This window comes from Pelophylax lessonae (assembly GCF_965119305.1).
Source record: "Pelophylax lessonae genome assembly, chromosome: 4".
NCBI lineage: Eukaryota > Metazoa > Chordata > Amphibia > Anura > Ranidae > Pelophylax > Pelophylax lessonae.
In genome coordinates, this window is record NC_138771.1 from 331,635,123 (window position 1) to 331,651,503 (window position 16,381).

The window sequence follows — 16,381 nt, forward strand, 5'->3', positions numbered from 1 at the left end:
TTCTGCATCCAAAAATAACTTCGCCTTGGCACGGCGTCTTTATAGTTGCCTGAGATTAGGCTCCGCCCAGCCTAGGTGTAGTTTCGGCATGTGGCGCTGGGCTCCGCCCCTGGGCGGGGTGAGAGGGTGTGAGTTGGGTGCTGAGCCGCTCTCTTCCCTGGAAAGTGAGTTGTGTGGCGGTGTAGTCCCGTGTGGCCGGAGCCTCCTCCGGGGGCTGTGAGACTGAGCTCTGGACATGGCTTTTGCTAACTTTCGCCGCATTTTGCGGTTCACTGGGGACAAGAGGAAGCTGCGGGAGTACGAGCATGTTCGGAGGGACCTGGACCCCAACCTGGTGTGGGAGATAGTGGGCGAGCTGGGGGATGGAGCGTTCGGCAAGGTGTACAAGGTGAGCAGGGGAAGGGGGGCGTGCTGGCCTGGGAGGTCAGGTGACCTCTGTGTACAGGACATGTACCCTGTATAGTCCTCCACCTGTTCTAGAGCTGTGTATAGTCCTCCACCTGTCATAGAGCTGTGTATAGTCCTCCACCTGTCATAGAGCTGTGTATAGTCCTCCACCTGTCATAGAGCTGTGTATGGTCCTCCACCTGTTATAGAGCTGTGTATGGTCCTCCACCTGTTATAGAGCTGTGTATGGTCCTCCACCTGTTATAGAGCTGTGTATGGTCCTCCACCTGTTATAGAGCCGTGTATGGTCCTCCACCTGTTATAGAGCTGTGTATGGTCCTCCACCTGTTATAGAGCTGTGTATAGTCCTCCACCTGTCATAGAGCTGTGTATAGTCCTCCACCTGTCATAGAGCTGTGTATAGTCCTCCACCTGTCATAGAGCTGTGTATAGTCCTCCACCTGTCATAGAGCTGTGTATGGTCCTCCACCTGTCATAGAGCTGTGTATGGTCCTCCACCTGTTATAGAGCTATGTATAGTCCTCCACCTGTCATAGAGCTGTGTATAGTCCTCCACCTGTCATAGAGCTATGTATGGTCCTCCACCTGTTATAGAGCTGTGTATGGTCCTCCACCTGTTATAGAGCTGTGTATGGTCCTCCACCTGTTATAGAGCTGTGTATGGTCCTCCACCTGTTATAGAGCTGTGTATGGTCCTCCACCTGTTATAGAGCTGTGTATGGTCCTCCACCTGTTATAGAGCTGTGTATGGTCCTCCACCTGTTATAGAGCTGTGTATGGTCCTCCACCTGTTATAGAGCTGTGTATGGTCCTCCACCTGTTATAGAGCCGTGTATGGTCCTCCACCTGTTATAGAGCCGTGTATGGTCCTCCACCTGTTATAGAGCTGTGTATAGTCCTCCACCTGTCATAGAGCTGTGTATAGTCCTCCACCTGTCATAGAGCTGTGTATAGTCCTCCACCTGTCATAGAGCTGTGTATGGTCCTCCACCTGTCATAGAGCTGTGTATGGTCCTCCACCTGTTATAGAGCTATGTATAGTCCTCCACCTGTCATAGAGCTGTGTATAGTCCTCCACCTGTCATAGAGCTGTGTATGGTCCTCCACCTGTCATAGAGCTGTGTATGGTCCTCCACCTGTCATAGAGCTATGTATGGTCCTCCACCTGTTATAGAGCTGTGTATGGTCCTCCACCTGTTATAGAGCTGTGTATGGTCCTCCACCTGTTATAGAGCTGTGTATGGTCCTCCACCTGTTATAGAGCTGTGTATGGTCCTCCACCTGTTATAGAGCTGTGTATGGTCCTCCACCTGTTATAGAGCTGTGTATGGTCCTCCACCTGTTATAGAGCTGTGTATGGTCCTCCACCTGTTATAGAGCTGTGTATGGTCCTCCACCTGTCATAGAGCCGTGTATGGTCCTCTCCACCTGTCATAGAGCCGTGTATGGTCCTCTCCACCTGTCATAGAGCCGTGTATGGTCCTCTCCACCTGTCATAGAGCCGTGTATGGTCCTCTCCACCTGTCATAGAGCCGTGTATGGTCCTCTCCACCTGTCATAGAGCCGTGTATGGTCCTCTCCACCTGTCATAGAGCCGTGTATGGTCCTCTCCACCTGTCATAGAGCCGTGTATGGTCCTCTCCACCTGTCATAGAGCTGTGTATGGTCCTCTCCACCTGTCATAAAGCTGCACCCTGTATTGTCATGCATCACCTGTAAACAAGGGTCCAGAGGTAGAGGTGAGCGCTTGCCCAAAAGGGCACCAAAGGTGGAAGATTTCACTATTTCTGGAAGCTACGTGGTGGTGTTAGTAGGGAAGATTTTACTAGATACTCATATATATATATATATATATATATATATATATATATATATATATATATATATATATATATATATATATATATATATATATATATATATATGTATGTCTATTAAAGATTTTGTAGTATTATGCAGTGGTGCCACTAGGATTGTATTTATACATGTGGATGTATATAAGTGGATTGATTTTATTTATTTTTTTTTTTTTTCACTGACATAAAAACGGATTGATATTATGTTGGTATACATTGCTAAGATTGGGTGAACACAAGTGCACTGGTGGTTTATTTTGCAAGATTGTTTCAAATGTGGGGACTGTTTTTGGAAAGTTGATAATTGCTTAATATTTATATAAACAAGAAGTTTTGGGTGTATGCACAGATAAATGTACAGTACAGCATATACACCAATCAACCATAACATTATGACCCCCCACCACAACCCATTGAGGCATGAACTCCATTAGACCTGAAGGTATTTTTTAGTATCTGGCTCCAAGCAGTCAGTAGCAGATCCTTTAACCACTTCAGCTCAGGAACGTTTGGTCCCTTTAATGATGACCCAGACATTTTTTTTTTTTTTTTTTTTTTTTTTTTTTTGATTCGGCATTGCGTTACTTTAGCAATTGCACGATCGTGCAAATACAATTTATGTAATTTATCAACTAAAATAAAATAGATTTTTTTTTCCCCCACAAATAGAGCTTTCTTTTGGTGGTATTTGATCACCTCTGCGGTTTTTAGATTTTGCTCTATAAACAAAAAAAGAGCGACAAATTTGAAAAAAACACAATAATTTTTACTTTCTGCTATAAAACATTCCCAATAAAAACATTTTAATCAACATTTTTTATCAGTTTAGGCCAATTTGTATTCTGCTACATATTTTTGGTCAAAAAAATCCAAGAAAGTGTATATTTATTGGTTTGCGCAAAAGTTGTAGCGCTTGCAAACTATGGGATAGATTTCTGGACTTTTTATTTTTTTGAGGGACTGCAACATTGCAGCGGACAAATCTGACACTAAGGGGGAGATTTACTAAAGCTGGTGAACACAGAATCTGCATAGTAACCAATCAGCTTTCAACCTCAGCTTGGACTATGAAACCTGGAAGCTGATTGGTTACTATGCACGGCTGCACCGGATTCTGTGTTTACCAGCTTTAGTAAATCTCTCCCTAAGTGTTACCAGTACAGTGATCAGTGCTACATAATATGCACTGTTACTGTATAAATGATACTGGCAGGGAAAGGGGTTAATACTTGGGGTGATCAAGGGAAAAGTGTGAGCCTAATTCTGCTTAGTAACTGTGGGGGGGGGGGGGGGGCTCCATGAGAGGCACACAGAGATCGGTGTTTAACACGCAATCTCACTGTGCCTGTCTGACAGGAGAGCCATCTGCTTTGTTTACATAGGCAGGCAGCTCTCCTGTCAGTTTCCCCGAAGATTGCGGGAGGCCGGCGGCGATCGAGCCTGCTCCTCCCGCTGTCTGGCTCCCGCTGTGTCTAATCAGAGCAAGAGAGCGGGTCCGGCGGTGTGTGAGCACCACAAAGAGACCGCGTGCACATAATCACGTAGATCTACGTAAATCTGCGTGGGGCGGTCGGCAAGTGGTTAAAGTTAATGTATATGCTCCTTTTTTTTTTTTTTTTCTTTTAAAATAACAAACATGTTACACTTACCTGCTCTGTGCAGTGGTTTTGCACAGGGCAGCCCAGATCCTACTCTTCTCGGGTCCCTCTTTGGCTCTCCTGGCCCCTCCCTCCTGTCGAGTGTCCCCACAGCAAGAAGACATGGAGTCATGTTTCTGCCCCACCCCCTCTCCCTCCTGATTGGCTAACTGATAGCAGCGCCACTGCTGTGTCTTAGACAATCAGGAGGGGAGTCCCGGATGGCCGAGGAACTCGTGGACATCACTGGAGGAAGATGGGGCTCAGGTAAGTACTAGGGGATGCTGGATGGCGGCTGCTGCACACAGAAGGTTTTATTTATCTTATGCATAGAATGCATTATTATAAAAAACCTTCTGACTTTACAACCACTTTAAGTCCTGTAAATTGCGAGATGGAGCCTCCATGGATCAGACTTGCTTCTCTTCCGTATATTGACGGACACAGCACCTGGTGTTCATTTCCATTGGGTTATACTGCCCCCTACAGGAGTAGGACACTAGGCAGAAAAAAATTCTGGCTACACCCATGGACAGTCCCAGGGGGTATACTCCCTCTCTCTGCTATAGCCACACAGTTGTTTTCTGCCTAGTCAGGAGTAAGGACCTAGTTCCTTCCTGGGATCTTTGGTCCTGGTAATTTTTTTCTTTTTAGATAGAATTTCTTTTTTCTCCTGAATTTTTCCTGTGAGTTCTAAAATCAACTGCCGGACTGGGCTACGGGCTGGATAATGTAGATCCCGTGGTCTCCCCAGTCTGGCCAGCGAGCGCGCCCAGACCTCAGCTCCGCGCTAGATCGGCTGTGACGTAGCCCCACTGGACGGGGGCTGGCCTGCGAGTTAAAGGCCTCAAGAGATCGCATATGACCAGGCCTTGGCCCGATTCGCAGTGTTCCTCCTGGCCGACAGCCCCCCATTTCGATGGAGAGGGGTTCTGTCTGGAGCGGTGCCCACCTGGTTCCTGGTATCATGGTAAGCTGTCCCCCCCCCCCCCCGGAGGGTTTTGGGGTGGACATGGGCCCCTCCTTGGGACAGTCGAACCCCCGGGTTTCCCGCCTTCCCGCAGGCACCCCCCCCCCTTGCCAAATCTTTCATCCCACCCCCCCCTTCCGCATACACTGGGGCTGTTTGGAGGTCTGGCCACTTTCATGGGGTGGGGGCAGGACGCTGACTGGCGATGGGGGGCCGGGGGGGTGAACGGAGGATCGACTGTGTGGGGCTGGGGGGTTGTACCTGGTGGTGGCTCCTGCCAGGGCCCCCCATTCGCCCTGGATCTGTCCTCGAGGCCTGATCTCCAAATCCTGGGTCCATGTATGCCTCGTGGTGCCGCCATATTGTTGTAGCCTGTGTGTTCTATATACAGCGGCCATGTTTGTGTAGTCCGGTTGCCATTTTGCTTTGGTTTGCCATTGAAAACAGCGGTGGCCATGACAGTGAAGCCCTGTGGGTGGCGATTTTGGTGGTGGGAGCCTCTCCTCATCCCCTGGTGCTGATTCCTGGATCATTTTACTTCCTGATCACCACATGTGTAATGCAGATTATCCTGGTGGCTGCAGGTGGTGATTCTGGTGGGGTCATCTCCCTCTCTGCTGGTGCTTTGTGCCTGGCGACCGGGTAGTCCTGCCAGCGTGGTTGGGCTTGTCCCTTAGCAGTGTGTACACATTTTTGTGGGGTCCCCCTGGTGACTCATGAAGTCTTTGGAGCGCATTTCCCCACATGATCCCCTCTCTGAGGCTGCGGGGCCCTCCGGGTCCCATCCATGCCCTGACGGTGGTCCTGGGGTCCCTTGTGTCCAGGGTGGAGGTGGCTTGTAGGAGACAGGCTAGCAAAAAGCACCCCCATCTTCCCCTGCCTCATCTGTCTCATCAGATCCCGAATCTGATCCGGCCGCCACGGACATAGATCACCCTGCTGGGTCTGCAACCACGCGCCTGGAATCCTCTGATAGTGAGGATGATTCCTCCATGTCTGTGACCGTGCACGAAAAGGCCCTGGTGGATGCATTGATTGTATCTGTGTGTGAGACCCTGAAGACGGAGGATGCAGCTGAAGCTGCGACAGAGGTGCAGGTTCTTTGGCACTCACAAGCCATCCAGAGCGGCAAAAGTGTTTCCTTTCCCTGCCTTTTTTGACAGAATTGTCGCTAAAGAGTGGGGACAGCCAAAGCGTCCCCGAGGGGTCCCTAAGCGCTTTGCTAGGCGTTACCCCAATGAGGAGTCTCTTCTTAAGAAGTGGACTGTGCCGGCGGTGGTGGACCATCCGGTTTCCAGATTAAACAAGGCAGCCATGATTCTGGTTGAAGAGTCCCCGGTCTTTAAGGATCTGGCTGTCCGGAAGGCGGAGGCTGTGGCCCACCATATGTAGTCTCGGGCTGGTTTGGCAATAAGGCTAGTATTCACCATTGTTCTAGTGTCGCAAACTCTGAATGAGTGGGCTAAGCTCTTACGCCGTGACCTGGAGGGGGGAACAGCTGGTCCATGGGCTGCAGTTTATCTGTGATGCTTCTTTGGATGTGGCTCCCCTGATAGCTCGCCTCTCTGTTTTGGCAGTGGTCCTTCTGCGTGTCTTTTGGCTTAAGGGCTGGTCTGCAGATCAGACTACAAAAAAGGTCTTGACTGATCTTCCTTTCCAAGGAGATCGGCTGTTTGGAGCTACCCTGGATGTCATCATTAAAGGTCTCCCAGGGGAGAAGAGTACTTTTCTTCCACAGGCTACTTAGGGCAGGAACATTGTCAGCTCATTTTCAGTCAGTTTTTTTCGGTCTAAGGGTCGACTGATGAGCTCGAAGCCTTTCAGTGCCTCTTCAGGAGGATCCAAATGAACCTAGTCTGGCAAGCCAAGATCGGGCTCCTCCAAACTTGTGGACAAAGCTTCTTCAGCATGAAAGTGCACCCTCACCCGTATCGGTTTCTGGATCCATGGACTTCCCTAGTGCAAGACAAGTGGGTCCACAACGTCATTCGGTCCGGCTACAAGATCGATTTTCGCTCTTGTCCCTGGCAAGGTTTTTTTTTTTCCAACTTACGCCTGTCCCCAGACTGCTTACAAGGCCTGTTTGGGGCAGTACAAGACCTGTTCCTTCAAGGGATGATTGTCCCAGTTCCGACTTCCGAAAATTTTCAGGGTTTTTACTCAAACTTGTTCACGGTCCCCAGGAAGAAAGGCAAAGTATGTCCAATCCTGGACCTCAAGGCGCTAAACTGCTTTGTGCGGGTACAGAAGTTAAGAATGGAGTCCATTCAAATGGTTGTGGCATCCCTGCGTCAGGGGGATTTCTTCACCTCTACCGATATCAAGGATGCCTACCTTCACATTCCAATATATGCCTATAACCAGGGTTTTTTTTTTTTTTTTTTTGCTGTGGGGAGGAATATTCTCAGTTTGTGGCATTACCCCTTAGTCTCGCTTTTGCTCCTCAGGTCTTCACAAAAGTGTTAGCCCGAGTGCTAGCCTTGCTACCCCAACGGGGGATCGCGGTATTGGGCTACTTGGATGATTTCCTTCTGTGAGCGGCATCAATCTCTGTTCTGGTAGGCAACATGGAGATCACAATACGAACTCTGCTGGAGTTTGGTTGGATTCGGAACTTTTAGAAGTCTGCTCCTGGTTCTCTCCATGAAGCTGGACTATCTGGGCCTGACTCTGGACTCAGCCTTAGCCAGAGCTTCCTCTGGACAAACTCCAAAAAATTGGAGGCTGCAATTCACCTCCTGCTGTCCAGCAGATGGTTGTCCCTCCGGACTTCCATGTGAGTGCTAGGCTTGATTGTGTCTGTCTACCTTCAAGGCGGTTCCATTTGCACAGTTCCATATGAGGTCCCTGCAAAGGGAGATTCTGACCAAATGGGACAAGACTCGCTAATCTCTGGAAAATCACATCAGGCTGAGTCGGGGTAAGAGGAAGTCCTTGATATGGTGGCTCCGTTCTCTAGCGCTTCGGCTGGGAAAATCCTTCCTCCCCCTTGTATTGGACAGTGGTCACCATGAATACCAGCCTGTCCAACTGGGGAGGCTTCCTCGGCAAGCATTCTGCTCAGGGGATCTGGACGCTTGAAGAGTCCAGACTACCGATCAATGTCTTGGAACTCTGTCTGGATCATAGGGTGGATAGTCTTCAGGGTTGTCCAGTGCGCATTCTGTCAGACAATGTCCTGGCAGCTCTGGAGGTAGCCGGCATTCTAAGGTGGGCAGAACGGTTCTTCGCCCCTGTCCGATGTTCCTTCCTAAGGTTGTCTCTGACTTTCATTTGAATGAAGACATTGTGCTGCCTTCCCTGTGTCCCAGGCCTAAACAACCGAAGGAAACTGCCTTGCATGACTTGGATGTGGTCCAGGCAATTAGGGTGTACCTGGTCGCTACGGAGTCTTTCAGGGAGTCAGTCTCTCTATTTGTGCTCACTGATGGACCTCAAAGGGTTGTCTGTTTCTTCTGTGACCATTTCCAGATGGATCAGACAGACGGTAATTCAGGTCTATTCCATCAGGGGTCAGGTTCCTCCTCCTTTCCCTGTCAAGGTGCACTCTACTAGGGTACTTAGTGCCTCCTGGGTCTTCTCTCATCAGGCATCAGTGACGCAGGTTTGCAAGGCGACCACCTGGTCGTCGGATGTGGGTGGATGTGTTGGCATCTACGGATGATTCCTTTGACCGCAAGGTTTTGCTAGCTGGTTTTGCTAGCTGCTGTTAAAGAGGACCTGATCCTCTTAGAGGGTGTATTGTTTTTTTCAGGTGGGCTTCGGTTGTTTGGTTGAGACCATGTTGCCTGGTTGGCTTATGTTTTGCCTTGGGATTTTTTTTCCCGCCCCTCATGTTTAACACTCCCAAAGGTTATGAATAACAGGAGCAGTGTCCATCAATGAACGAAAGAGAGAATGGGATTTTTGACTTACCATAAAATCCTTTTCTCTGATGTTCATTGACAGACACAGCACCCACCCCTCTGTAGAGGTATTATTCTCCTGACACTGCTTGTTACAAAACTGAGTAGCTATAGCTGAGAGAGGGAGTATACCCCCCTAGGACTGCCTATGGGTGTAGCCAGAATTCTTTTCTGCCTAGTGTCCTACTCCGGTAGGGGGCAATATAACAATGGTTTTAAATACCAGGAGCTATGTACGTCAATGAACATCAGAGGAATGGATTTTACTCTAAGTCAAAAATCCCATTTTTTTTTTTTTTTTTTATCCAGCCCATCCCACAGATGCTGGATTGAATTGAGTTCTGGAGAGTTCAGATGCCAAGTCAACACCTTAAACTTGTTGTTTTTGTTATCCTCAAACCATTCATATATCATTAGACCAGGCCACCTTCCATTGCTCCTGTGAGTCAATATGGGAATCCTAACCAGTCTGACTATGCAGCCCCAGACACAACAAACTGTTATCCTTTGTGTGTTCTGACATATTTCTGTTGGAACCAGCATTAACTTTTTAGCAATTTTAAGTTACAGTAGCTCTTCAATTGGATCGGACTACACAGGCCAGTCGTTCCATTCCCACATGCCTCAATGAGTCTTGGCTGCCTATGACCACCGGTTTGCTGGTTTTCCTGCCTTGGACCACATGTGATAGAACCTGACCACTGCAGACCAGGACCATTCCACAAGAACTGCAGTTTTGGAGATGCTCTTACCCAGTTGTCTAGGCATTACAATTTGACCCTTGTCAGAGTCACTCAAATCCTTAAACTTGCCCATTTTGTTTCTGCTTTCAACAAATCATCTTCAGGGACAACATGTTCTGTTGCTGCCTAATATATCGCTCCCACTTTCAGATGCCATTGAAGGGAGATATTTTTACCTGTTAGTGGTAATGTTATGGCTGATCCATGTGTTGAGTAAATTGGAGCACTGCACTATTTAGTGCATGACCTTTTCTTCATGAGAAGTATGTAGACTGCCTTAGCTAGTTATTGTTACTGTTCAATTAAAGTGTATCTATAGCAAATTTTGTATAGATCCTGCTTTAAATGTTGGGTAGAGTTAGAAAGGGTTGCACAGTGGGCCACAAGCTGTCACAGCTGGGTGCCCCATTGTAGAGATGCCGGTGCCACCGAGGGAGGACATGGGGTGAGAGTACACTGCTGGATCGAGGGACAGGTGAGTGACTGTTTATTAAAAGTCAGCAGCTACGCTTTTTGTAGCTGCGGACTTTATATGAACAAAAAAAACTGTATGGTTTTAAAATGTATTTGTAAGCCCTACTTTTAGGCTCAATTCACATGGGCATTATGGGATTGCGACAAACACTTAATTTCTGCCCGCAATCTCAAAACTCACTACAATGGCAAAAGGCAGGTTCAGGTGCCATTATTTTCAATGGCACATAAAACGCTGTGTTTTTTTTTTTTTTTCCGCGATTATCGTGCAGCAAATCGCATTGCGTGAAGCTTGTTGCCCAGGAACGAGCAGGAGCAAAACTGCACTGCGTTTTTAGGTGCATAAAATAATGGCACCTGAACCTGCGTTTTGCCATTGTGGAGCGTTTTGAGATTGCGGCTACAATCGCAGCGATTCATCCGCAATCCCAAAACGCCCAAGTGTGAATGAAGACTTAGGCCTGGTTCACACCTATGCATATTCCAGGTGCATTTTGCGTTTTTCAATACACATTTTTGATCCATTGAAGTCTATGGAACGAAAAACCAGAAAAAGTTCCTATCCCTTTCCATAAAAGGCACAGATGTGAACATAGGAAACCATGTTAAATGGACTCTAGTGTGTTTCTGCAAAACTGAAAATGCTCTAAAAATTCATAGGTGTGACCCAGGTCTTAGATGGCAGAGAAGTAGCACTCTGTAAATCATTTTTTTTATTTTTTTTTAAATGTTTAAAATGCGCAATACTAATTTATACTCCTAAAACTAATAGTACGTTTCCTATAAGTATATTCGTTTAGCTTTGTTTGTTATGGATCATGATGACCTGTTTCGTCTTGTTTGGCTGATGAATCACAAACCGCTTCAGTGCTTTTCATTTTTATTTAAAGGGATAGCCTACTCAAAATGGATATTTCAGGTATAGGAAAAAGCTGAAGTTATAAAACATTCAATGAATTCTAGCTTTGGAAACACCCGCCACTTAGCCTTAGGGCCCCCTTCATACAATGCCGCTTCACTTTGTTCAGCAGGAGATCTGTGAGCAGATCGCCTGCTCAATAGGACAGATGTCAGTATTCTTAACGTCCATGCCTGTTTAGTTTGTGTTCGAATTTACACAGCGGATAGGGGCGGACCCATAAATGCTCTATGAATGGCCATACGTAAACAGACTCATGTCCGCTTACATTAGGTTACTTTCAGTCCGTCGCGTTTAGGTCCCAAAAAATGGAAAAGGACGCAACCTTTTTACAGTGTGGGGGGTTTTTTTTTCCCCTCTGTATCTGGACGCACTCAGAGGTAGGTGGACAAGTTCAGTTTACTTCAGACTGTCTATAGACCCAGATGGAGCTTACTATTGGGTCTGCCTAAAAAACAAACCGGCAGACCTGATCGTAAAGCCTGTGTGAAAGGGCCCCTAGTCCAGCTACGGTGTTCAGAGGTCTCATGCTACATTTTCCATTATATTAATGAGCTGATCATAAAACCGTTAAGACTCCAGTGTAATTTATCATGCTCAAAATCGCATAACAAGTTCCACCCTATTGCCGGTAAGGGAACTATTCAAATTGTTGCGACCCATCGCAGTGACTTTGAAAAAGGTTCCTGTATTGCTACTTCCTACTTGCATTGGGCTTTGTTAAATAATGTTACAAGCCGCAATGAAATCGGAGGTCTAAATCACTCTGATCTGCACTGAAGTTGCATGATTTCAAAGCTGCATTGGTGTGAATAAGGGCTAAACAAAACTTGTCACAGTTTTCACCTTGTGCCATATTGTTGCTGCATCTAAATGTGCTCCAATATTGTAGCCACCATATTGATGAACGACACACACTTGGTATTTTGACCCTGCAAGAAAACAGGTGAAAATGCGATTTAGTGTACATACTCCCAAGTCATGGAATGCAGCACGATCAATAACTAACATTTTACACAGATCACTGACTGCATGTTCCCATAGCGTGTTTAAAAATGCTTTTCGTGAACAGTTAGAACATTAGACTGACTACTTTTCTGGTAAGATGTAAATTGTTTGTGGTGAGTTTATATATTGCATACTTCTCTGTCTTGTGCCTGCTGTCATTACTTTACATTGGGAATATGTTAGCGTTTTTGGAGCACTGAAAGTCAAATTGAACTTTTAATTTAGATCCACTAAATACATTCTAGGTCACATGTGTCAAACACAAGGCCCGTGGGGCCGAATCCGGCCCTTTAGACCATTTCATGTGGCCCTCACACTTCTCCTAGAGCTCCAGCCCACCTTTGGGCCTCCTCCAGTCCCTGCATTTTCTGCCTCCCAGCTTCTTCCCAGCAGCAACACAAGGTAAGGGGTGCACTTTGATGTAAGGGAGGGTAGGGCGGGACCCTTGACATCTGATGTAAGGGGGGTGGGATACTCTGGACATCTAGTATTACAGATACAACCGGCCCTTTAAGGGTAATTTATAATGCTGATGTGGCCCTCAATAAAGTTGAGCTTGACACCCATGGCTAGGTGCTTGAGAACAAGTGTGCTGTTCATCAGCTGTAGTAAAGCCTGACCCCTGCCAGCATGCTACAGAGAAGGACCCTGAGAGCTGGTTCACACCAGATCCTATCCAGTTAATTTTTAATCTGTATCAAAAGTGCATGCACAATGTTTTCCATGTAGTCCAATGACCCTAATTCATACCAGTGCAGTCAACAAAAGGAGAACATGCTCCCCCCCCCCCCTTCTTTTTTTTTTTTTTTTGTATATAATGCAGCATAAGGCATCATAAATGCACTGGAACACAACAAAAATGCATCAGGACTCGCATGTCCTAAACTGAGATGAGGAAAAAAAAAAGGGAAAAATGCACCAGAATGCCTGGAAAAAAAGTGCATGCACTCTCCATGTGGAATCATTAATTTATTTGCAGAGGTACAACATGCTATAGGTCTGACGCAATAGAGAGTGTGTTGGACCTCTGCAATGAGACAATTGCTTCCCCACAAAGGCAAGCGTCCTTGGTGGCACTGGAAAGTGTGATAAGGGTTTTTGTTTTTTTTATTGCATTGATGATTACTTTATAAGCAATTTTTTACACTATGAATGGCATCTATTTATATGCCATTATTTACTATTGTGATAGCTGTGTTTGGCCACAGCTATCACATAGTACAGGTCTGCCAAGTCAGGACACTGTATTATGTGGTCACTGTGACTAATCGGAGATCACAATAGTAATCAGTGGCTTTGAGTGACAGCCATTGTTTACAACTGAAGTGATCGCTGTGATTGGTCACCAGGGTACCAGGTACCAGGGCTGCACACAGCAACCCAATATAACAATCTGTGTTCTGTTCTGACCAGTGTACACAGAGGCGACAGATTGCGCTGATGCGGAACAAGACCGCACCCGCCTGGCGGTATTACTACAATAGCCTGGGTGGGAAGTAGTTAAAGCGGAGTTCCAGCCATTCACTCACCTGTCCAACGGTCCAGCGATGCGGCCGCCCGAAGCCTCGATCCTCTCCCTCGGCGCCGGCATCACTGCTGTGGGCACCCGGCTGTGACAGTTTGCGGCTTCACAGCCGGGTACCCACTGCGCATGCGCGAGTCGCGCTGCGCGTCTTGATTGGCCGGCAATCTTCTGGGACCTCTGACGTGTCCCAGAAGATTGCAGGGAGGGAGGGGGAGAGGAGAACTTCCGTTCAGGGCGCCGCGGCGCTCCGAGCGGAAGTGGGAGCGGGTACCTGTCAAAACTAGGTACCCGCTCCCCCCCCCCCCCCCCAAAAAAAAAATGACATGCCAAATGTGGCATGTCAGGGGGTCAGGACTCCCTAAAGCAGAAGTTTCACTTTTGGGTGGAACTCCGCTTTAAAGAAGTGCAGGAATCTAAAAAAACAAGCATATAGTACTGTTCAAAAGTTTTAAACGGGTGTGGAAAAAATGCTGTAAATTAGAAATGCTTTCAGAAATAGATGGGTTACTAGTTTTTTTTTTTTTTTTATCAATTAAAATGGAAAGTAAATGAACAGAAGAGGAATACAAATCAAATCAATATTTTGTTTGACCACCTTTTGCTTTTAAAACCGCATCGATTCTTCTAGTTACACTTGCACACAGTTTTTAAAGGAGCTCCGCATGTAGAGTTGTTCCAGCATCTTGGAGAACCAAGTACAGATCTTCTGTGGATGTAGGCTGCCTCAGATCCTTCTGTCTCTTCCTGTAATCCCAGACAGAGTCGATGATGTTGGGATCAGGGCTCTGCGGGGGCCAAACCATCACTTCCAGAACCTCTTGTTGTTCTTTGCGCTGAAGATAGTACTTAATGACATTGGCTGTAGGTTTGGAGTCGTTGTCCTGCTGCAGAACTAATTTGGGGCCAATCGCATGCCTCCCTGGTGGTATGGCATGATGGATAAGTATCTGCCTGTATTTCTTGAGGACACCATTGATCCTGACCAAAGCACCAACTCCATTTGCAAAAATGTAGCCTCAAAGTTGCTAGTAACCTCCACCATGCTTCACTGTTGCCTGCAGACACTCCTTATTGTAACACTCACCAGCCCTTCAGCAAATCAGCAAACTGCGTCCTGCTACAGCCAAGTATTTGGAATTGTGACTCCGCAGGTGCTCTGGACTGACGAACCAAAATTTTATGTAGTGTCTAGCTCACAACATGGTTCAGGGCAGTGACATGTTTTACTGTGCATAAAAATAACTTTTTTTTTTTTTTTTTTATGGAACCCAAGCTATTTTAATTCCAAGCCACCCCCCGCCCCCAAAAAAGAAAAGGGGGGGGGAACTATACACACCTTTTACCTGCAGGCTTCTAGCCAGTCTGGTGATGTCACAGGAGCTTCCTCTTCTTCCTCGATGGGGCTGGGAATTCCTTCAAGGTACTTTAGTTGTAGTCTGTGAAATCAAGCTATTTTAACCCCACAACAACTTTCAAACACCCCTGAAGCCACCGCCACCCTGCCCCCAAAAGAAAAAGGGGGGGGGGGACTATACACACCTTTTACCTGCAGGCTTCTAGCCTGGTGATATCACAGGAGCTTCCTCTTCTTCCTTGGTGGGGGTAGGAATTCCTTCAGAGTACTTTAGGCCTAGTCTGTGATGATGCATCCCCAGGGGTGGGGGTTTAGGGACAGGCTGGAATAGCCAAGTAAAACACTTGCAGGTTCTGGTGACGTATATAGAGTAGATGTATTGCAGACAGCGTGTGGTTATTCAACAATCAAATACATTATGATAAAATTAGACCTTTGTGTTCTGCAAAAACAAGGCTCTCCCGTTAAGAACTGGAGGATGGTAAAATGTCAAGTTATGATTTCATTCCAACAGTTGCACAATGCATGCCCTTTAATTCAATCTTTGCAGCAACTGTTTTCTAGAGGTCAGAGGATCTTGATTTTAAAAAATGTAAAATCAAAATTAAATATGTTAAGCACAAGTCATACCAACAAACAAACTAAGATTGTCAGAATCCATAACAATGAAGCACTGACCATGCTGTAGGACTGTAGGTGGATTTTTGTTTTCCCTGTATGTAGGAGGTACTGGCCTTATGAGAAACTTTAGTGTTAAAGTGATTGTCAGGTCTCGTGTTCCCCCCCTCCCCCCCCAAATAACCAACATGTTATACTTCGCTGTTTTGGTCAGCTCTGATCCTCTTCTTTTTGGGTCCTCCGCCAGCATTCCTGGCTCCTTCCCACCAAGTACCCTCATAGCAAGCTGCTTGCTATGGGGGTACCCATGTGTGCTCGCTCCTGAGCCCTGCTCTGTGTGTCCAAAAGACAAATAAAGCCCGGCTCGGCCTCTTCCCTTATTTTTGGCTGTGATTGACAGCAGCAAGAGCTAGTGGCCAATGTATCTGAAACAATGAGGAGAGAGCAGAGAGACCCTCGGCTCTCGTGCACATCGCTGGATCGAGATCGGGCTCAGGTGTGTATTTGGAGGGGGGGGGGGTTTGGGAGGAGCTGCATATAGAAGGATATTACCTTCAAGTGTTAGTAAACCCAGCAATTCATATTCCTGATATGTGCCTGCTGTACCATGTACTTGTATTGCTTCCAGGTGTTCCTGCTAGTCCCTCTGCTTTCCTATAAAAAAAACTGACCACACGAAGCAGGAGAACACATCGTGGTCAGTTCTCTAGCCATGCTGAAAACTCAGTATACTCTCCTCCAATGAGCAGACTTTTCCTGACACACACACCCTGTGCAGCCTTTTAGTGGGAAGATCAGTGTGCTGTTGCCTCTCCTCCCCTAGCTCTTATGCAGCATAATGGGATAACTTATGAAAAAAGGGGGTAAAGGTATTTATATTATTGTGTGGTGGATTTTTAATTTTTATAGCTATACTAGAGCTGCATGGTTAATCGTTAACAAAATCGCGATCTCAATTCACCTC

At 46.8% G+C, this 16,381-nt stretch overlaps 1 protein-coding gene across 1 annotated transcript in view; it reads left to right on the forward strand.

Annotated features, from left to right (window-relative positions):
* The first annotated feature begins 232 nt into the window (after window positions 1-232).
* The window catches only part of STK10 (serine/threonine kinase 10), a 198,911-nt gene continuing 182,762 nt past the window's right edge, over window positions 233-16,381 (forward strand). Inside the window, exon 1 of the mRNA XM_082254761.1 lies at window positions 233-388. Coding sequence (XP_082110887.1) covers window positions 236-388 — 153 coding nt within the window. The 5' untranslated portion in view covers window positions 233-235. The remainder of the gene's footprint in view (window positions 389-16,381) is intronic.